Source organism: Anopheles gambiae, chromosome 2, assembly GCF_943734735.2.
Source record: "Anopheles gambiae chromosome 2, idAnoGambNW_F1_1, whole genome shotgun sequence".
NCBI classification, from domain to species: Eukaryota; Metazoa; Arthropoda; class Insecta; order Diptera; family Culicidae; genus Anopheles; species Anopheles gambiae.
Genome location: NC_064601.1, coordinates 35,430,721 through 35,446,730, shown reverse-complemented (window position 1 = coordinate 35,446,730; position 16,010 = coordinate 35,430,721). Strand labels below are relative to the sequence as shown.

At 44.0% G+C, this 16,010-nt stretch overlaps 1 protein-coding gene across 9 annotated transcripts in view; it reads left to right on the top strand.

Annotated features, from left to right (window-relative positions):
• Positions 1-1,397: 1,397 nt before the first annotated feature.
• LOC4577162 (phosphofurin acidic cluster sorting protein 2) overlaps positions 1,398-16,010 on the top strand; it is a 43,855-nt gene continuing 29,242 nt past the window's right edge. For 2 of the 9 annotated variants that reach the window (XM_061640573.1, XM_061640567.1), the window contains exons 1-3: positions 1,414-1,612; positions 2,499-2,651; positions 3,636-3,981. In XM_061640573.1, the coding sequence (XP_061496557.1) occupies positions 3,872-3,981 (110 nt within the window). In that variant the 5' untranslated portion in view covers positions 1,414-1,612; positions 2,499-2,651; positions 3,636-3,871. Of the gene's footprint in view, positions 1,858-2,498; positions 2,652-3,635; positions 3,982-16,010 lie in introns of all 9 variants that reach the window. The other 7 variants (XM_061640572.1, XM_061640566.1, XM_061640570.1 and 4 more) reach the window with 5 other exon arrangements.

The window sequence follows — 16,010 nt, the reverse complement described above, 5'->3', positions numbered from 1 at the left end:
GATAAAGAACCATTGTACAAACTATTGTTTTTTTATTCAAACAATATTCTATTAGTGATTAATCGATTGATTTAAGGTAAATTTTTAGTAAAACCAGTGATTTTTTTTATGAATTTGACATGTTTGGTCCAATAGCCATGAAAGTCGATTAACCGGCATTGGTCCAGTCCCAAGCTGCTCATATTTCTATAGTACAATGCCTTCAATTTAATTTACATCCATTAAATTTTGAAATTAAAATTAATAAAACTGGTACATCAAATTTAGGATTAAACTATACCAATTGTTATTTTAGTTGCAGAGAACAAACTCATAGAGTCATGAAGATAAAAGAAAGTATATCGATCTAAAAAAACTTTACCCTAGCGCCACAAATCGACTAGAAGAGCACTAAACGAGTTATAAATGGCTCTATCTTTCAACCTAGAATGAATCTAAAAAGGCTTTGCTTAGCAGACGGCAAACGACTGCTGCATTCTAAAAAAAGCAAAAAAGCTGCTGGCACCCTCTGTTGGTGGGATACCCCACCTGTTTTTTTCACCTATTATTCCATAATTCGTATTTTTTACTAATTTTTAAACATCCATAAGCTTAAATCTACCAAAATGGATTTTTTAAATAATTAAATAAAAAAGGTGGTTGTGTAGTTCCTTGCAAAGCTAACGCTTCTGCTCCTAGGTGGATATACAGGGTTTACCAAGTCACTTTGCGATGTGAGCTGCACAATTCATCTCACTTGAGACGTATTTCTATTCTGACGTGCTACTTCATTTGGCCCGAAATAATTTTCTATTCCGCCGCATTCATTTTCATCCATTATGTGAAGTCTTTTCACAGGGGATGTTAGCTGGAGCCGTCCGCGATGTTTACATTTTTTTCAAAAATAAATTTTTGGGCTTTTAGTGCTGATTTGTGATACAAGTATGTTGTTTAACAAAGAATAGAAGTTTATCTTTGCTCCGCTGTAGCATTCTAGCCGAAAAATGGATTATTCGTTGAGATATTAGCAGTTGAACCTGCTCAGTCAAATCTGCTAACAACTCAATGAATAACCCATGTTTCGGCTAGAATGCTACAGCGGAGCATAGATAAACTTCTATTCTTTGTTAAACAACATACTTGTATCACAAATCAGCACTAAAAGCCCAAAAATTTATTTTTGAAAAAAATGTAAACATCGCGGACGGCTCCAGCTAACATCCCCTGTGAAAAGACTTCATATAATGGATGAAAATGAATGCGGCGGAATAGAAAATTATTTCGGGCCAAATGAAGTAGCACGTCAGAATAGAAATACGTCTCAAGTGAGATGAATTGTGCAGCTCACATCGCAAAGTGACTTGGTAAACCCTGTAAGAACGGTAAGCGGACGTCAAATGTCATGCGAATGGGCCAACCCGCTCTGTTACCGTCGCTCGCTCATCGCACCGAACGCTGAATTGTGGCGATTGTGTTGTGTCTTCGTCTTCTCGCGAGGAGCAGTGCGCATCAATTGTGTCGTGTCGTTCGTGTAAAACCCGTGCTAATGTAAGCTGGCAACTGCTGTGCTAATGCTGCAAACAAGCACTGGGCAGCATAAATTGTACAACATTCGCCGTACCACAGCACTACTGTAGGTGAAAAGTCTTACCCGTACTTGTTTGCACTGTGACTGCGGCCTGTGTGTGTGTGTGTGCGTGCGTCCACCAAGGGAAGAGAAACGCGTAAACCTCTTTTGCGAAGAAAAACCGGGAGAGTGTCCGCTGGGTAGAAAAAAAAATCTTCACAGCCAGCTTTTGGGCGTTGGACATCCGGTCAACTTGTTTGGAGGCAGCGCCGTGCATTTTTTTTTGCAGCACAGCACCGTGAAAATGCAGCGTGAGTGTGTGTTAAGCGAAAAGAAACGCTCGAACAAGTTAGCGTGACAGGAGGCACAAGTTTTCATTGGTTTTTGGCCGTCGTGATGCTCTTGCGATACAAAAAAACCAAGGGGCGCCAGGTGTGAGTCTCTTTGCAAAGCAGGCAGCTCCCGCCCGTGTGTGTGTGTGTGCGCGTGTGTGTGTATTTATCTCGCTGATTCGGACCGCGGGCTTGATTGTCTTCTTTGTTGTTTCCTTCTCCGGCAAAACCCGGCACAATCTTAGAACCATTGTGTTTTAAAATGAATGGTAGGGGGGGGAGGCTTTGTTTCGCTGTTCCTAGGAAGTCTGGCCCCTGTTGCACATCTTCATGAATGAGCGTGTGTGTGTGTATATGCAAGAGTATATGCGATTTTGTTTTTTTTCGTCTGGTTGAAAAAGTGCACAAAAAAGGCAAATTGTGCAAAAAAACATTAACACACACACACACAAACACCTCAATAGAACAGAAAAAGGGTGTAGGCTGTTTGCATCTCCGCCAGCTTCCTTCCTTCCAGCATCGCAAACACACACACGCACGCACGCACACATACCTTCCGGCCGCTAGTCGATCGGGGTAGGCGGGGGTGTGTGTAAATGAAAACAATCGCTCCCTTCCAGCAATGGCCCACGAGTGACGGAGGTTGGAGCTTCTTCTTCTTCTTCTTCTTCTCCTTCTTCACCGACCAAATTCATTCATTGACCATTTGGGCGTGTTAGTGTGTGTGTGTGTGCGCGCAAGTGTGCGCAGGCAGTTAGTGCGCGTGTGTTTATGTAGGTGTTGGTTTCTTTGTTGTGTGTTGTGTTGCGCGAGAGATGTGTGTGTGTGTGTGTGTGGGTGTGTTTTTTTTTCTTCTCGGCATGTGTGCTTTCCCAACCATCTCCCACCTACAACCACCCCCACGTGCGTGTGTTTAGGTGTGCAATAATACGCGAGTGACGAAGGGTTGTTTTTTTGCACGAGATAAGCCAAAGCAAAAACGGAAGAGGGAGAAAGAGAGAGAAACGCATCGAAATCTGTGTATTATCGGCGCCCGGGAAAGTGAAAGCAACCGGAAGAAAGCGTCGCGCCGCATCTGCTCTTTGATCGTTTGTTTCGAAAGTGATAGTGACGACCCCAAACCCCCCCGCCCCCGCCCCCCTCTCCACCCAGAAACCTTAGCCTAACAAGCTTTAGCAGCATTGGTTGCTATCGGAAAAAGGGGTAGGAAATCAACGCATCGAAGGATGCAATTTTTGGTCCTATGCAAGCATTGTTCTTTCACTTCACTCGCTCGCGCATTGTATCTCTTTCTCTCTGTCTCTTCCTCGCGCAACAATCGCGGTGACTAAAACAGTTGCTCTAGCGCACATCCTAGTGGGCCGCTCTGGGTTCTGGGTCGTCGTTTGTGTAGTGTGTGCTGCCGTTCCCTTCGCGCCGCGATAGTGTGCGAACGAACGGGGCTCAAGCGGGTGCGTTTGTTGAAACTGTGTGAGAGAGCAAGCAGCAAACCCCAACCCTTCCCCGGCAGGTGGGAGTAGGAACGATTCGGACGCATCAACTGAGAGCAGCGGCAGCAGCGCCAAGATCCGGCCGGTTGCCATAGTTCCCGGTTCGAATAAAGTTCGCGCACTGCACACACCACCAGTCCACCTGCCCTGCCCGGTCGAATATTCCCTTGCAGGAGCAGTATTTGTGTCTGTGTGTTTTTTGAAATTGTTGCCGCTAGTGTTTAAAGTTAATCCCTTTGTGTGTGTTTTTTTTTTTTATCTCGTTAGCAAATTGATCCAGTGGGTGAAAAGAACGCCCACCACCCACCGGCAAAAAGGGCCCCTCCCGTTGGGGGGCAAGTGAATCGAAGTGCGTGCGTATGTTGTAAAAGTGTGTGTGTGCCTGTGCGCATGTGTGTGTCTATGTGTATGTGCATGTGAAAAAGAAGTCTAACTTAAAAAGAAGAAGAAGAAGAGTGGTAGTGTCCCGTAGGCGCACTAACACAAAACGCAACGTCCGCGCGATGGCCGACAAAGGAACGAAATTCGAACGGATGGCCATGACCAAACCCGTCCCGATGAAGCTGTTCGCCGCCTGGGAAGTGGACCGGACTCCATCGAACTGCATTCCAAGGTACGTTGTACGATGATGGTACGCCCCCTTTCCACAATGTATCCCCCGAAAAGAAAAAAAAGGAAAACTGCAATTGTGCCTAGCCCTTAACCAGTTCAGTGGCTGCTCCATAGGCTGCTGCTCCTTTTACATCATTTTCTCCCGCACGGAAAACCGGGAGGCATCGGCGCTAGCTTTCTCTCCTAGCTATCACAATTACAGGGTTTTCCAATTGAGTTTAGACTAGCCGCATACTTTTTTTGAATAGTCGCAATAGATTCTTGACAAGCATCCTCTATTTTTGATTACGAGCAATGGATTATTGACTAGGAGCAATTGATTTCAGCAGGTCCCTGCATGACAGCCTAAAAGCGTCGCGTTTATAACACCCGGTGTGACAGATCGACTTGAATAATAACCTGTGGATGATATTTAATTTCATCCGCTCATTAGTTTCAAGCGTCTGTTTTACTGCTATATATCATCCACAAAATAAGATATATTTTATCTGATAGGTTTTTTGTGCTATTGTTTTGATTTTATGAATGCACAATACAACTTAACGGCTGAATTGAAATATGCAGTAGTGAACCCACAGGCATAACCTAACCAAAAGCTAGATTAAGCAAGTTTTTCAGTGTGACCATATGTAGTTCTATCGATTTTCGATCGAATATCGGTTTACAATTGAGCACACTAAAACTCAGTTTTTCTAACCAAAAATCAAAAATTTTCTAAGAATTGACCGTTCAACCATAAAATTGGAATTTAATAAAATTTATGAGTGAATAAAAAGTTGTTTTTACTGAAAATTACCGAATTTGCTTTAGATTTCCTATCGATAACCTCAAAAACAATCTGGTCACTCCGCGCCAGCAACCGGTCTGCTGAAATCAATTGCTCCTTGTCAATAATCCATTGCTTGTAATCAAAAATAGAGGATGCTAGTCAAGAATCTATTGCGACTATTCAAAAAAAGTATGCTGCTAGTCTATACTCAATTGGAAAACCCTGTATGCTCTTCCGCACGTTTATGCTCTGTGCGATCTGTCTCTCTCTCTTTCTCTCTCTCTCTCTCTTCGTTGCTACGCCCTGTGAGGAAGCTTTTCCCTTTCGGTCAAATGGGGCACACTCGGGAAGGGAAAACAGGCTAGAGCAGAAGGAAGGTCCTATCTTGACCCACACTCACGCCTGCCTCCCCATTGACCCTTTCTCTTGACCTACAACTTGCATCTCTGGGCTAGTAATAATGGTCGGTAATTATATTGCGTATCAGCAGCAGCGGTAGCATAAAGAGAAGAACCCATCTGGTGTGTGGGTTTGTGTGGGTTTGAGCATTAGAATATCTTTCAATAGGGTAATTTGAGTGTTGAATTTCTCCTCCCTAATGGTGTGTGTGTGTAAGAAGTACAAGATGCACTGCTTTTCACACACAGTAATGAGGGTTACACAATTGCATCATGTGAGAAATAGGAATAATTGCACTTTTCGCCTCTTGCTCTTTGGTTGGTTGGGATTGAAAAATTAATAGTAAAAAATAATATATGAGCTATTTCTCCCTCTCATGTTTGAAGAGAAGAGGAATGATTTGTAATGAAAACGGGAAAAGAAGCAAAAAAAGCAATACTCAGTCAATTTCCATTCCCAAGTCCCGTACTACTTCATAAGTTCATTATTATGACTCCGTTCCGGTTCCATAATTTTAGCCCGTCCGCACAAACGCCCCCCCCCCCCTCCGCCCTTTGGGGGTGGTTTCGACGGTGGGGGCGAGAAGAATCGTTGAACTCGCCAAGAATATGTCGTTGACCCAGATTGAGCGATTTTCACTTTTGATATTCTTCTGTGCAGCGCCCAAGTGCCACACGGCCGCCACAACCACACGACGCTGTCTCTTTGAGTTAAACTCGCACGAGCTTTTGGGAACAGACGACAATCACAACGTCGGTGAACGAGGCGACAAGGGTGTGTGTTGGGGGGAGAGTTTCTGCTTGCAAAAAGGACCAAGAAAGCTATGTTTTTTTCATTTTCCCCATTCGTCATTGACACGGTGATGGGATGATTATTAGACCAGTCGTTCTTTTCTTTCCAACCCTCTCCTCCTCATGTGTCCCTCTCCTCCTCAGTTTGCTAAGAATGTTCGTGTTTTCTCGCTGTTGTTGTTTGTCCGTATCCCCGTAACCGAGACAGGTTGAGAAGAGCACGGGTTTGTTGTGAGTGAAAATGAGCTTCTGGTGAAAATGGGAATGACAGTTCCGTTGTTTGGAAAGGTGCTTGATTTAACCCAACCCTGGCGTTAGTGACTCCTTTCAGCTCTGCTGATGTGTTTGACCTCAATCAGAGCAGCAAAACACAGAAGGTGCTGTTTTGGGGGCTAAAAATATAGTCCGGAGCTGGTGCAAAATTATGCTGCAATATTAAATGAACAAGGCTGGAAATGGGACGATGATGGACAATGAAATGGGAATCAATTATGGCAGCAGAAAGGATGGGATATTTTAAATGTTTTAGTTGTTTATTTACAACTAACCGTTTGTTCAGTCAGCAATAAAATGACAAATAATTTGACTAACACATACCGTACTTCTTCAAATTACGGACACTTTAGGCATTTTTGGCATTTAATATTTTCTTACTCATTCAATTATAATCAGTCAAACCCCTGTATAACTTACTTTACAAAAGCAAACCTTCTACTTTTTAGGAAAAAAATAAAGATTTCGAGTAATTTCACTCGAAACATTGTTAAAAATCATAAATCTGCAACGATATTTTGATTCATATTCCGGACAGTTTTGAGCTCATGTTTCAAATTACGGTGGATTTGATTCGAATTACGGACAGCCTCAAAGTTCCTTTTATGACATAACCTTCAAATTTACACACACACTACACCTTTTTAATTTTTTACTTGTTTCGAGGTCTGGACACTTGATTCTGGATGTCAGAGTCTTCCCAGATCGACAGAACAACGGTCTCAAATACAACGGGGTTTAGATGTTGTTTTTCTCTCGTACTCGTAGATGAATGGAACCCAAGAACTGCTGCGCGAATTGACGGCTTTTCCCATACGGCCATCAATGCATTTTTCACATACATTTTCAAATATCGATGTTTACTTGTTACTTGACCAAATCTTGCTTTGCATTCCGGATACAATTAAATACGTATTTTAATGAAATTCAGAACACAATATGGTAAAACGCTGTTGTTTTCGCGTTAATAACTACTTTTTCTATGGATTCCAATGTATTTCAATGGACGCGTTTAAAAAGGAATTATTGAAGAAATAACACTGATGTGGGTTTGAAGCATAACTGCTAAGAATGCCTCTGGTGGTGAACTGACTGACACAAAATATTTATTTACTGCGGCATCAGAGCGTACTACTAGCGGTCAGATACATTTTTAATTTGTTCTAGTACATCATGGCAATTATTAAACAATAAAAAGCGGTATGACTAGGAACTGCATATGAAGATATTCAATAAAAACATGCCAAATGTCCGGAATTTGAAGCTGTCCGTCATTTGAAGCATAACCGCGAGGCTACATGAGGTGAAATATACAGCGAAATGAACTATTTGACAGGCGAAAAATCTGACGGATAAAGCACCACAGCAACCAGCTGATGTGCAATGTAAACAAATAACGTGCACCAAATCGTAACTGAATCCATTGAATTACTTCAATATCCAGTACTTCGTCAATTTTGAGTCAACAGTTCATAATTTCTTCCAATTAGTGAATGTTCTGCTTAAGAAGATATTATTTTTATATTATTTTATTTTAAGTGAAATTCGATAGCGGATCTTGTGTGAACGATACTTACTTACTTGCATAAAAATTGCTCTTAATTTGCAGACACGGGAAAAAGGCATCCCTAAATTTTCACTCTTTATTTTACAGCACGATCTGTATGATCGTTATGCTCGAAGTCAGCATTTTCAGTTGACTATTAAACCTATTGATGCGCTGCTACGTTTTATGGCAGGAACTGTTTAATTCCTTACCATTATAATTGGTACCCAAGAGAGCTCTGTTTCCTTTTAACGATGAGCCGGACTGTCTCTAACCCAAACGATTTCGTTTTGTTTATTTTCCTTTGATTACGTTTCCGCATATCTTTGATGTTTTGCTGAAAGTACTATTAGTCGAAGAGTGAGCTTCATAAAGTATAATTAATTACACGTATTTCTTGCTAGCTGGTTGCTAGCCGACATACTGTTCGTAAGATTTGATTTTCTCTAAATAAAAAAAATCCCCCATGTACTTGCTTCCTGAGCGTGTTTCGCTTTCATCCTTCCTTTCACTCGAAGAACACATCAAACCGATTACGAAGATTACGAGAGTAGGGTTTCGCATGAAAGATGGTTTGAAAAAAAAAAAAAAAAGTTCTGTTTAAACAACACCAAATTTCTTTGCGGCGGACCATCCCGCCGTGTACCACCCCGTTCCGGCAGTACCGTAGTAGTAGTAATTTATTATAATTTTAATTGCATCGTTCCGTAGCGTTTGTGTTCCGCGCCATGCCAGCAGCCATGCATGCGGCTCAAAGGTTGGATAGCGTGTTTATAGTTTGACGACTACGGCTGCTGCTTGATGCTGCTTGATGCTGCTAGTTTCCTTCTCGGGTCGTTTCTCTTTCTGTCTCTCTTCGAACGGCTTCTGTGGAACTGGGTGTGTTTGTGTGTCAGTGTTGTTTTTTTTTGCTCCCGTCCTACGCCGGTGCTTCGTGAAAACAAAAATAAACGCTTAGAAAAAATAAAAAAAATAAAAAGATAGATAGAGCAAACGGTGGGTCTCGACGGCGGGGCCGGGAAGCAGAAGTTCAAGTTCGTGTTCGTGCACCCACGTTTCGTTGACGTTTTGTCGACCGAGCGGAGAGCAAAAAAAAAAAAGAAAAACCACGGTCTCTACACGACACGTCACGGTGTATGATAAAACTCAATCGTAACTTCTTGTCCTAACACGGTCCCGTCGACGAAATTCGCCTGTTTCGGGGCACTCCCATAAGAGAAGAAAAAGCAGCAGCAACAGCATCGACGTTAAAAATCAAGCATTAATCTGTCAAAGGAAAAGGGTCCCAATTTTACACGGACACGGTTACACGGACTTGGTCGGGGCTTTCGGCCTTTCGGGCTTCCGCGTGTGCATTAGGTGAAGATTATGCGTTGTTTGCTTTCGGATACGTTTTCTTACAGATTTTGCTTCCTCTATGTTCCTCTCTGTAGTAAGAAGGGATGGTATAAATCATTGCGTACAAACAATTCCTCGGACCGCTTTTCGGGTTTGCTCATCGTGTGGAAGAAAATGTCAAACGAAATGTGAAAAGAGTGTTTTAAATTTACGGAATGATGAATTGGATCTGGAGAGAGAGAGCGAGGGTGTGGTGGTGTTTCTTATGTGCCTGTACTTCTGGCTCGAACGAATTCCTTCGACAGGCGGGAAGGGAATGATTTTTTATCAGAACAAATCCAACGAACCCCGGCGAGACCTCTGTGACGGGCTGTGTGGCCTTTAGTATGTGAAACAAGGGCGAGTATGGGTGTTGTGTGTGTGTTTCTTTCTTTTGATTAATACTCCATGCCGAGATTAAAACGGGGAAAAAGGGTTAAACAAAGTTCATGCTTACTGATTAAAGCAGTCATGGGTGGGGAGTGCAGTGATAATGGAAGATGTGTGTCGTTGTAGATAACTTTTGCCTTGAACGCGTACCGAGTGTCATCAGTCGAGTTAATTGTAGCTAATTTCTTCACCAACATACGGCAAACGGGCCGAGCTAAAAGCATCGGTTTTTTAATCTGCTTTTAAAAATAAAATAATGCTCGCTAGCATGTAAAACTTTTCAAGCAGGCGAGAGGTTTCATCGGGCAGCTTTTCGGCAGATGTTAGATCGATGTAATATGGCCCAGAATTCGCCACTTCGCCCAACGGTGGCGGGGAGAAAAAAAGGAAAAGAACAGAAATAAAATGAGGAAAAGTGAACCACCCCACACCACTGTATGCGTCATCGTGTTCGATCGAAAGACGACAGCAGGAAGACGGAGGGGACCCCCAGTGCCTTGCCAAAGAATGGTGACGATGGTCTATGGTGTGGTATATGGTCGAATCGGGTGTATGGTGGTCGCACATGGCGAGGGAAAGCTCGCTCCAGTTTGTTATGATCAATATTGGAAGCATAATTGAACGTCATTGCTGGGACGGGATTTCTTTTTCGTTTGTTGGTGTTCTTGTTGTGTACTGTCTCTGCCGGGGCTGAGAAAACGAACAGCAGATGTGTGAATATGAAATGTAAAATAAGTAATAATTTCTAATGGGATTTAGCCTCTGGTGCCCACTGGTGTGCGCTGGTTCGCTGGTGTGGTTCGGATTGGTTCACTTTTTCCTTCTTCACACACGCAGACACGTGCTGAGAGCGTTTTGCTTCGAATGGAATTATGAATTGAAATTTATTACACAATTACACGCTGCGTTTATTGAATGATGGGGATTCATGGGGAAGGGGGGAGTGCATGTGTGATATTGATGTGCTCTGAACAATGTGGTTTATTTATAGATACACATTTGCTGCATGCTAGGAAGCTAATCAGAATTAGTAAGCTTTTATTTGATCATTTATACATAGATCGTTGCTTACGTGTGGATGCCGGGCTTTTTATTTCCAATGTCTTTGATGTTTTTATTGTGTGTCCATTATGCTTAAGAAGTACATACAATAACAAGGGATTTGCTAACATTTTCAGGGTTTGTATATGAAAGTTCAAATCAAGTGCTACATGTCACAAACAAGTATCATTTTGAATGGACCCTACTGTCGTGCTAAGCCACAGTGGTGTGCCAAAACGATTAGTTGGCGCTCATTAGGTTCAAATCGAGTTCAAATCCGTTCTGAACCGAATGACGTTTAAGCTCATAAAACATAAAATTGGTTTTACAATAAAAGATTAGATGATTGTGATAGCAATTTGACTTGATTTTAAAGGTTAATACAAAAAACAAAAACTTGCTACATAATGACAAAAACACTTTATTTAAATGGTGATTTTACAAAGCGTTAGTGTTTGTTTTTAACGACGATGAACCAGGCTCTTTGAGGTGGAAAAGGTCACCAGTTCCGGCACGGTTCGAGCTTGCCAACAACCATCGTTCCACCGGTTTTGGCACTGACATATGATTGGGATTTACCCTGCGGTGGAATTTGGATTTTGGCAATCCTAAAGGCCTCTAGCATTCGTAGCACAGCGTCTCCCGTTGACATTAGTTGGCGCTAATAAAGCAAGGTGACGATGCATGGGGTGTACAGATGGTCGGCCTAATGCTGGTCGGCCAACAGTCGGTGTTGTAGCTGGGCACACGTTTTAATCCATCGTTTTGCAATGAATCGACCGGTGGGCCAAACCGGTGCCAACTTCTGTAAACGAAATCAAAGGTTTGCTACGGTGTGTTTGTGTGTATAGCAGCGCTCTGGTATTTAGCAATAGTCGAAAGCGGAACACAGTTCCCTTCTAGTTACACCCTTCCCCATATGTTTGAGCATATGCACGTGGGAACCAAAGCGGCAAACGGCATTGCGCAACCCTTTTACAAATATCCTTGCACAAATTTGTCGCCACTGGCGGCCGAACGAAAAGTAAACTAAAGAGTTGTTTGCTTGACAATGTTGTACTGCGGTGTAGCAAAAAAAAAAAACACAGAAAAATGTGCACACAAACGTTGCGCCAGCGGGCAAAGAAAGTGTGAAGATGCAGAAAACGACGACTTTTCGGTGTTCGCTAATCGTATTTCTAACATTTCCATTGGTGCACCTAACGCGGACCTGAACCATTGCGTGTGTGTGTGTGTGTGTCAATGTGTGGTGCCGTTGATAGAAAGGGATATCCGCGAGGAAGTGAAGCCGGAAGCACCCGGTTTCCTTTCGGGGAACTTTTGTGCTTTCGTGCCCGACGCGACATTTCGTCCTTTTTCTTAGGGCTTTCTCGCCTGCCACCTCTTCGTTCCGGGGCGCGCAAGATAGTGTGTGTGTCCGTAACGTGCCTGGGTCCCCGCTCCCTGTGTTGACAGGTTTGTTTTTATTACGCCCCAACGTTCCAACCGATATGCGCTCCCATCAACCATTCGATATTGGTCCTCAATCCCGCGCGTTGCATTGAGCTTAAAGCAGCTTTCAGGTGAGGCACGGCTTAGTAAAGAACGATTTGTGCCGCACCCTAAATACAGCCGCTGGGAAGTGAAGGTAAGGCAGCAAGGAGGAGAGGCGCCGTTGACACAATGCGACGACTAGTTGGAGTTTGTGCAAAGAGAGAGAGAGAGTAGAAGAAAAAAAAGGTGCGACCGAGTCGAAGTGGAAAAGGATTTTGTCTAACGTCGCAAAACGGCGAATGGGTTTCGTTTGGAGAGTGGAATCGATTTTGCTACCGAGCTACGAGTTTCCGTGTTTGTTCCGTAGAATCCCAACTAGCGAACATATTGTCCACCCCAATTGCTTCATTGGAAATGGAAAATTTGCCACAGAGAGAGAGAGAGAGAGAGAGAGTACTAATATAGCGGCAAACAGTGTCCAATAAGCCCTCCAATACCAAGTGTGTCGCCCAAGCGGTGCCTGGGACGTGACTCTATTTAAATCTGTGTGCCAGCATAGAGCATCGAGCCGGGTCAATAATTGGTCACCTTGGCCTTCAGTGTCAATCACACCACTGGTATGTATGCTGGCGCGGTGATTGAAAGCAACAACACAAATGCGCTTCGCGACGACTGGTCCCTGGGCCCTGTTCCGCAATCTTCCTGGCCCCTGACGCTCTGTTTCGCCACGTTCTATGTGTTCTATCTTGATGCTCATCTCCATAAGTAGTGCTCGGCAAATCGTCATCAGTGGAAATCGTCTCGTCCCGCACTCACCCCGTATCCACTTATTTTGCTTCGTTGGTTCGCGAAAATGGAACAATGATCTCGTCCAATGTTGCTGTGGGTGCACGGTTTGCCGTCCTGACCTTCGTGTGCTGGTGCCAAAACACCGATCTTACGGAAGCCGATCGCAGCACGCGGAAGCTTCACACAACCGTGGGGAGGATCATTATGGTACTGCTGCTGCTGCATAGGTCAGGGCACCGAGTGGCTGTGTACTGCCTCTGCATTGAGTTGTCTTAAATTTAGACGCTCGAAGCTGGTCAAGGTTTACAGTTTCCACCTTCTGCACACCCGGTTTGGTTTTGTTTTGTTTTTTTTTGTATCACAGCCCGTGCAAGATGTTTCTCAACCGCGTCCCCAAACCAAACAGTATGCAGTGCCTTTGCCCGCCGGGCGGTGTGACCTTCGGTCATTGCTGTACGGCTGCCGCTGAATGTGGTGAAGTTAGTGCGGAAAGAAGAAAAACAAAGAGCAATCTGAAAGATCTGTAATCTTATCAGATGACGAGGGTTTTGGATAAGAGCTTGTCTGCTGATAAATAACTAACTTTGTGCGACGGGTTGAGATACACGCTGCACAATGCACTGACATAGGAGTGTTTCCAGGAGTGTAGGATTGAAGCCTTGTCTTTGTTGGTAACTCTTAAGTAAAGTTAGTAAAATAATTCCATTATCGTAATAAATCATGCTCGGCTTGTCCTGCTACGGTAAATGTACCAATCATGTTTGCACAGTCTCCTGTAACACATTTCTCGTTACAAATGTGATTTAGTTTTTGCCATAGAATGAAATTTTCTGATCTTGCTCTTGAGTTGTTCCATCTTGTAACATGGCTGTCAAAAATAAAACAGTAACTCGATGGCATTTATCATACAACATTAAAATCCATCCATACAAACTTCGACGAAAGTCCAAAAAATGTTAATGGTGTTTGTTGTAAGAAGCTATTTCATTCCATATTTTTATAATTCAAGTGCATGCTCATGACGATGAAACAATGTGCTTCATAACGCAATTACTTATATTGGTATATGCGTCAGCATTGCGTTTCATGTGTAACAAGCTTCAAAATTCTGTTGTATTTCAATTCGATTCAGTTTTTTCCAATTTATTTATACCACAGCAATCACAACAACATGTATTTTTGAATATGTTTTAGTGATAAAAAACTGTTTTCAAAAGACGAGTTATAATCACTGAACAATAATATGCTTATCACTGACAACTATGACTAACTTTTCCCTCAGCCTGAATCCGTCTTGAAGGATAAGGAAATGAAACCTTCAGAGGCTTAGTGTGTAAATCACCCAGTTGCCTGAACGCGATGATGGTAGTCTCGTGTTGATTCTACAACCTTAGCTTACCAGGTAGTGAGTGTTAAGGTTACTGTTTACAACCAAATAAGGCTTTGCCTTAGCATTAGCCTGCCAGTGAAGCGTTGCGATGCGCTAATACTGATTCCGATTCGATTCCGAATCGGATGGCAGTGGAACTCTCCAAGTGGCGGTGGGAATGGCCAAATTAGGATTGGCTGATCGTAAGCAGTTGTTTTACATTCACCCCACGCTAGATGCAGTTTGGTGGAGATGCAAGGCAAAGATAGATCCGATGAGTAAATGGCTTGCTTTTACTGTTGGCTGCATCGCCGTAGCGGGGTTTGAACTGACCGCGACACCAAGCGTCATTCTTTGTTTGCTTCGGGGATGCCCGGAAGTCCGTTCGGATGAGCAGACGATACGCGGTGCTGTGCGTTGTATCACGGTTTCGCTTTGTTGTACTTGCCGCAGCTACAACGCGAGATAGATTACCTAGAACGCAGGCCCTGATAGTTTACGGACCCTTACGGGAGGATACGGTTCGGTGCATCGACCGTGCTCCGTGTTGGTGCTGACTGTAAGTACGCAGCAGTAAGGCGATCCGTTCGGCTTTTGCCGAAGGTAATGAAACGTTGTTTGCTTTAGTTTCGGTGCCTGTGTATGCCTCGTGGGTGTGTGTGTCCCCGCAAGATCTCAAATTTCAACACATACCGATCCCCGTCTACATCTTACCACAGGTGTATGGGGCATCTTCTTACGATTTGTTGTTGTTTGTTTGTGTACGATCGATGGTTTTCAAGTATCGGAGTGTAATTTATAGCCGCCAATGCCATCGCTCTAAGCGCCCCCGCCTGGTTGCTGAACCATCGCTAGAGACTATATCTATGTACAGGGATTGACGGTTCGACGCGTGCAACACCGAAGGAATTGTAAACACGCGTAAACAAATATGCAGGTTACGTCGATCCCTTTTGCCGGCGTGTAACTGAATCTTTCCAAGTCAAACGACGCAGTAAGGCACGGCTGGTGGGGTCGACGGTTGTGAGCTCCTGGAGACAGTAAAACCCGTTACGAGACTTTGGTGTATGGTGCAGCGTCCCTGGTACCGACCGTGTTAGGAAGTCGTTAGGAAACTTGTGCCACCTTTGCAGGTTGTGTGTGTTGAAGAACGCGTTAAAAGAATGTATAAAACACGTTGGTGGATCGAACTGCTCGCAGGGTTTAGGTCCCGTGATGTGGTGTGGATCCTTTGCCTGACTTTACTCCACAAAGGCATTTGCCGGTTGGCCACGATCGTCGTTTGAGGCTCGGGCCGGCTCCAGGCAATCTATTTCCGGGATGCGAAGTTTGCACACGTCAATTGTTGCCTTGGCGCGACACGAACTCGCTGTGTGTGTGTGTTGGTGTGTCCGTACAAGGGTGCGTGCAGCTGTGGCTTCATTGTGGGACCGCCGCTCGCCCACCAAGAACCGACCCCAGCGGAGAGAAGAGAGCGTTGGCGGGATGTTCAGAAGCGTGTGCCAGGGCGTAGTATGTGTTCTAATTTTACTCACAACGACAGCAGCAGCAGCAATTTGCCCTCCAACTTTTGCCTCTTCATTGATGGGTGGAAGTGCATGCAATGCACACAAACACCGGGCCGGTGCGCTGCATAATTTACCGGGCGCTACAGAGGCGGCGCCCAGAGAGCATTGTTGCGCTGGGTGTTCTTTTGTCGGAAGCGGTGCAGCAATACCTACCCGCGGGCCTCCTATAAGCTCTGTGCAATCTGAAAGGAACACTATAACACCAGGAGTCAGTTTCCCGGTTTGACATTCAGCTACAGGTTTCA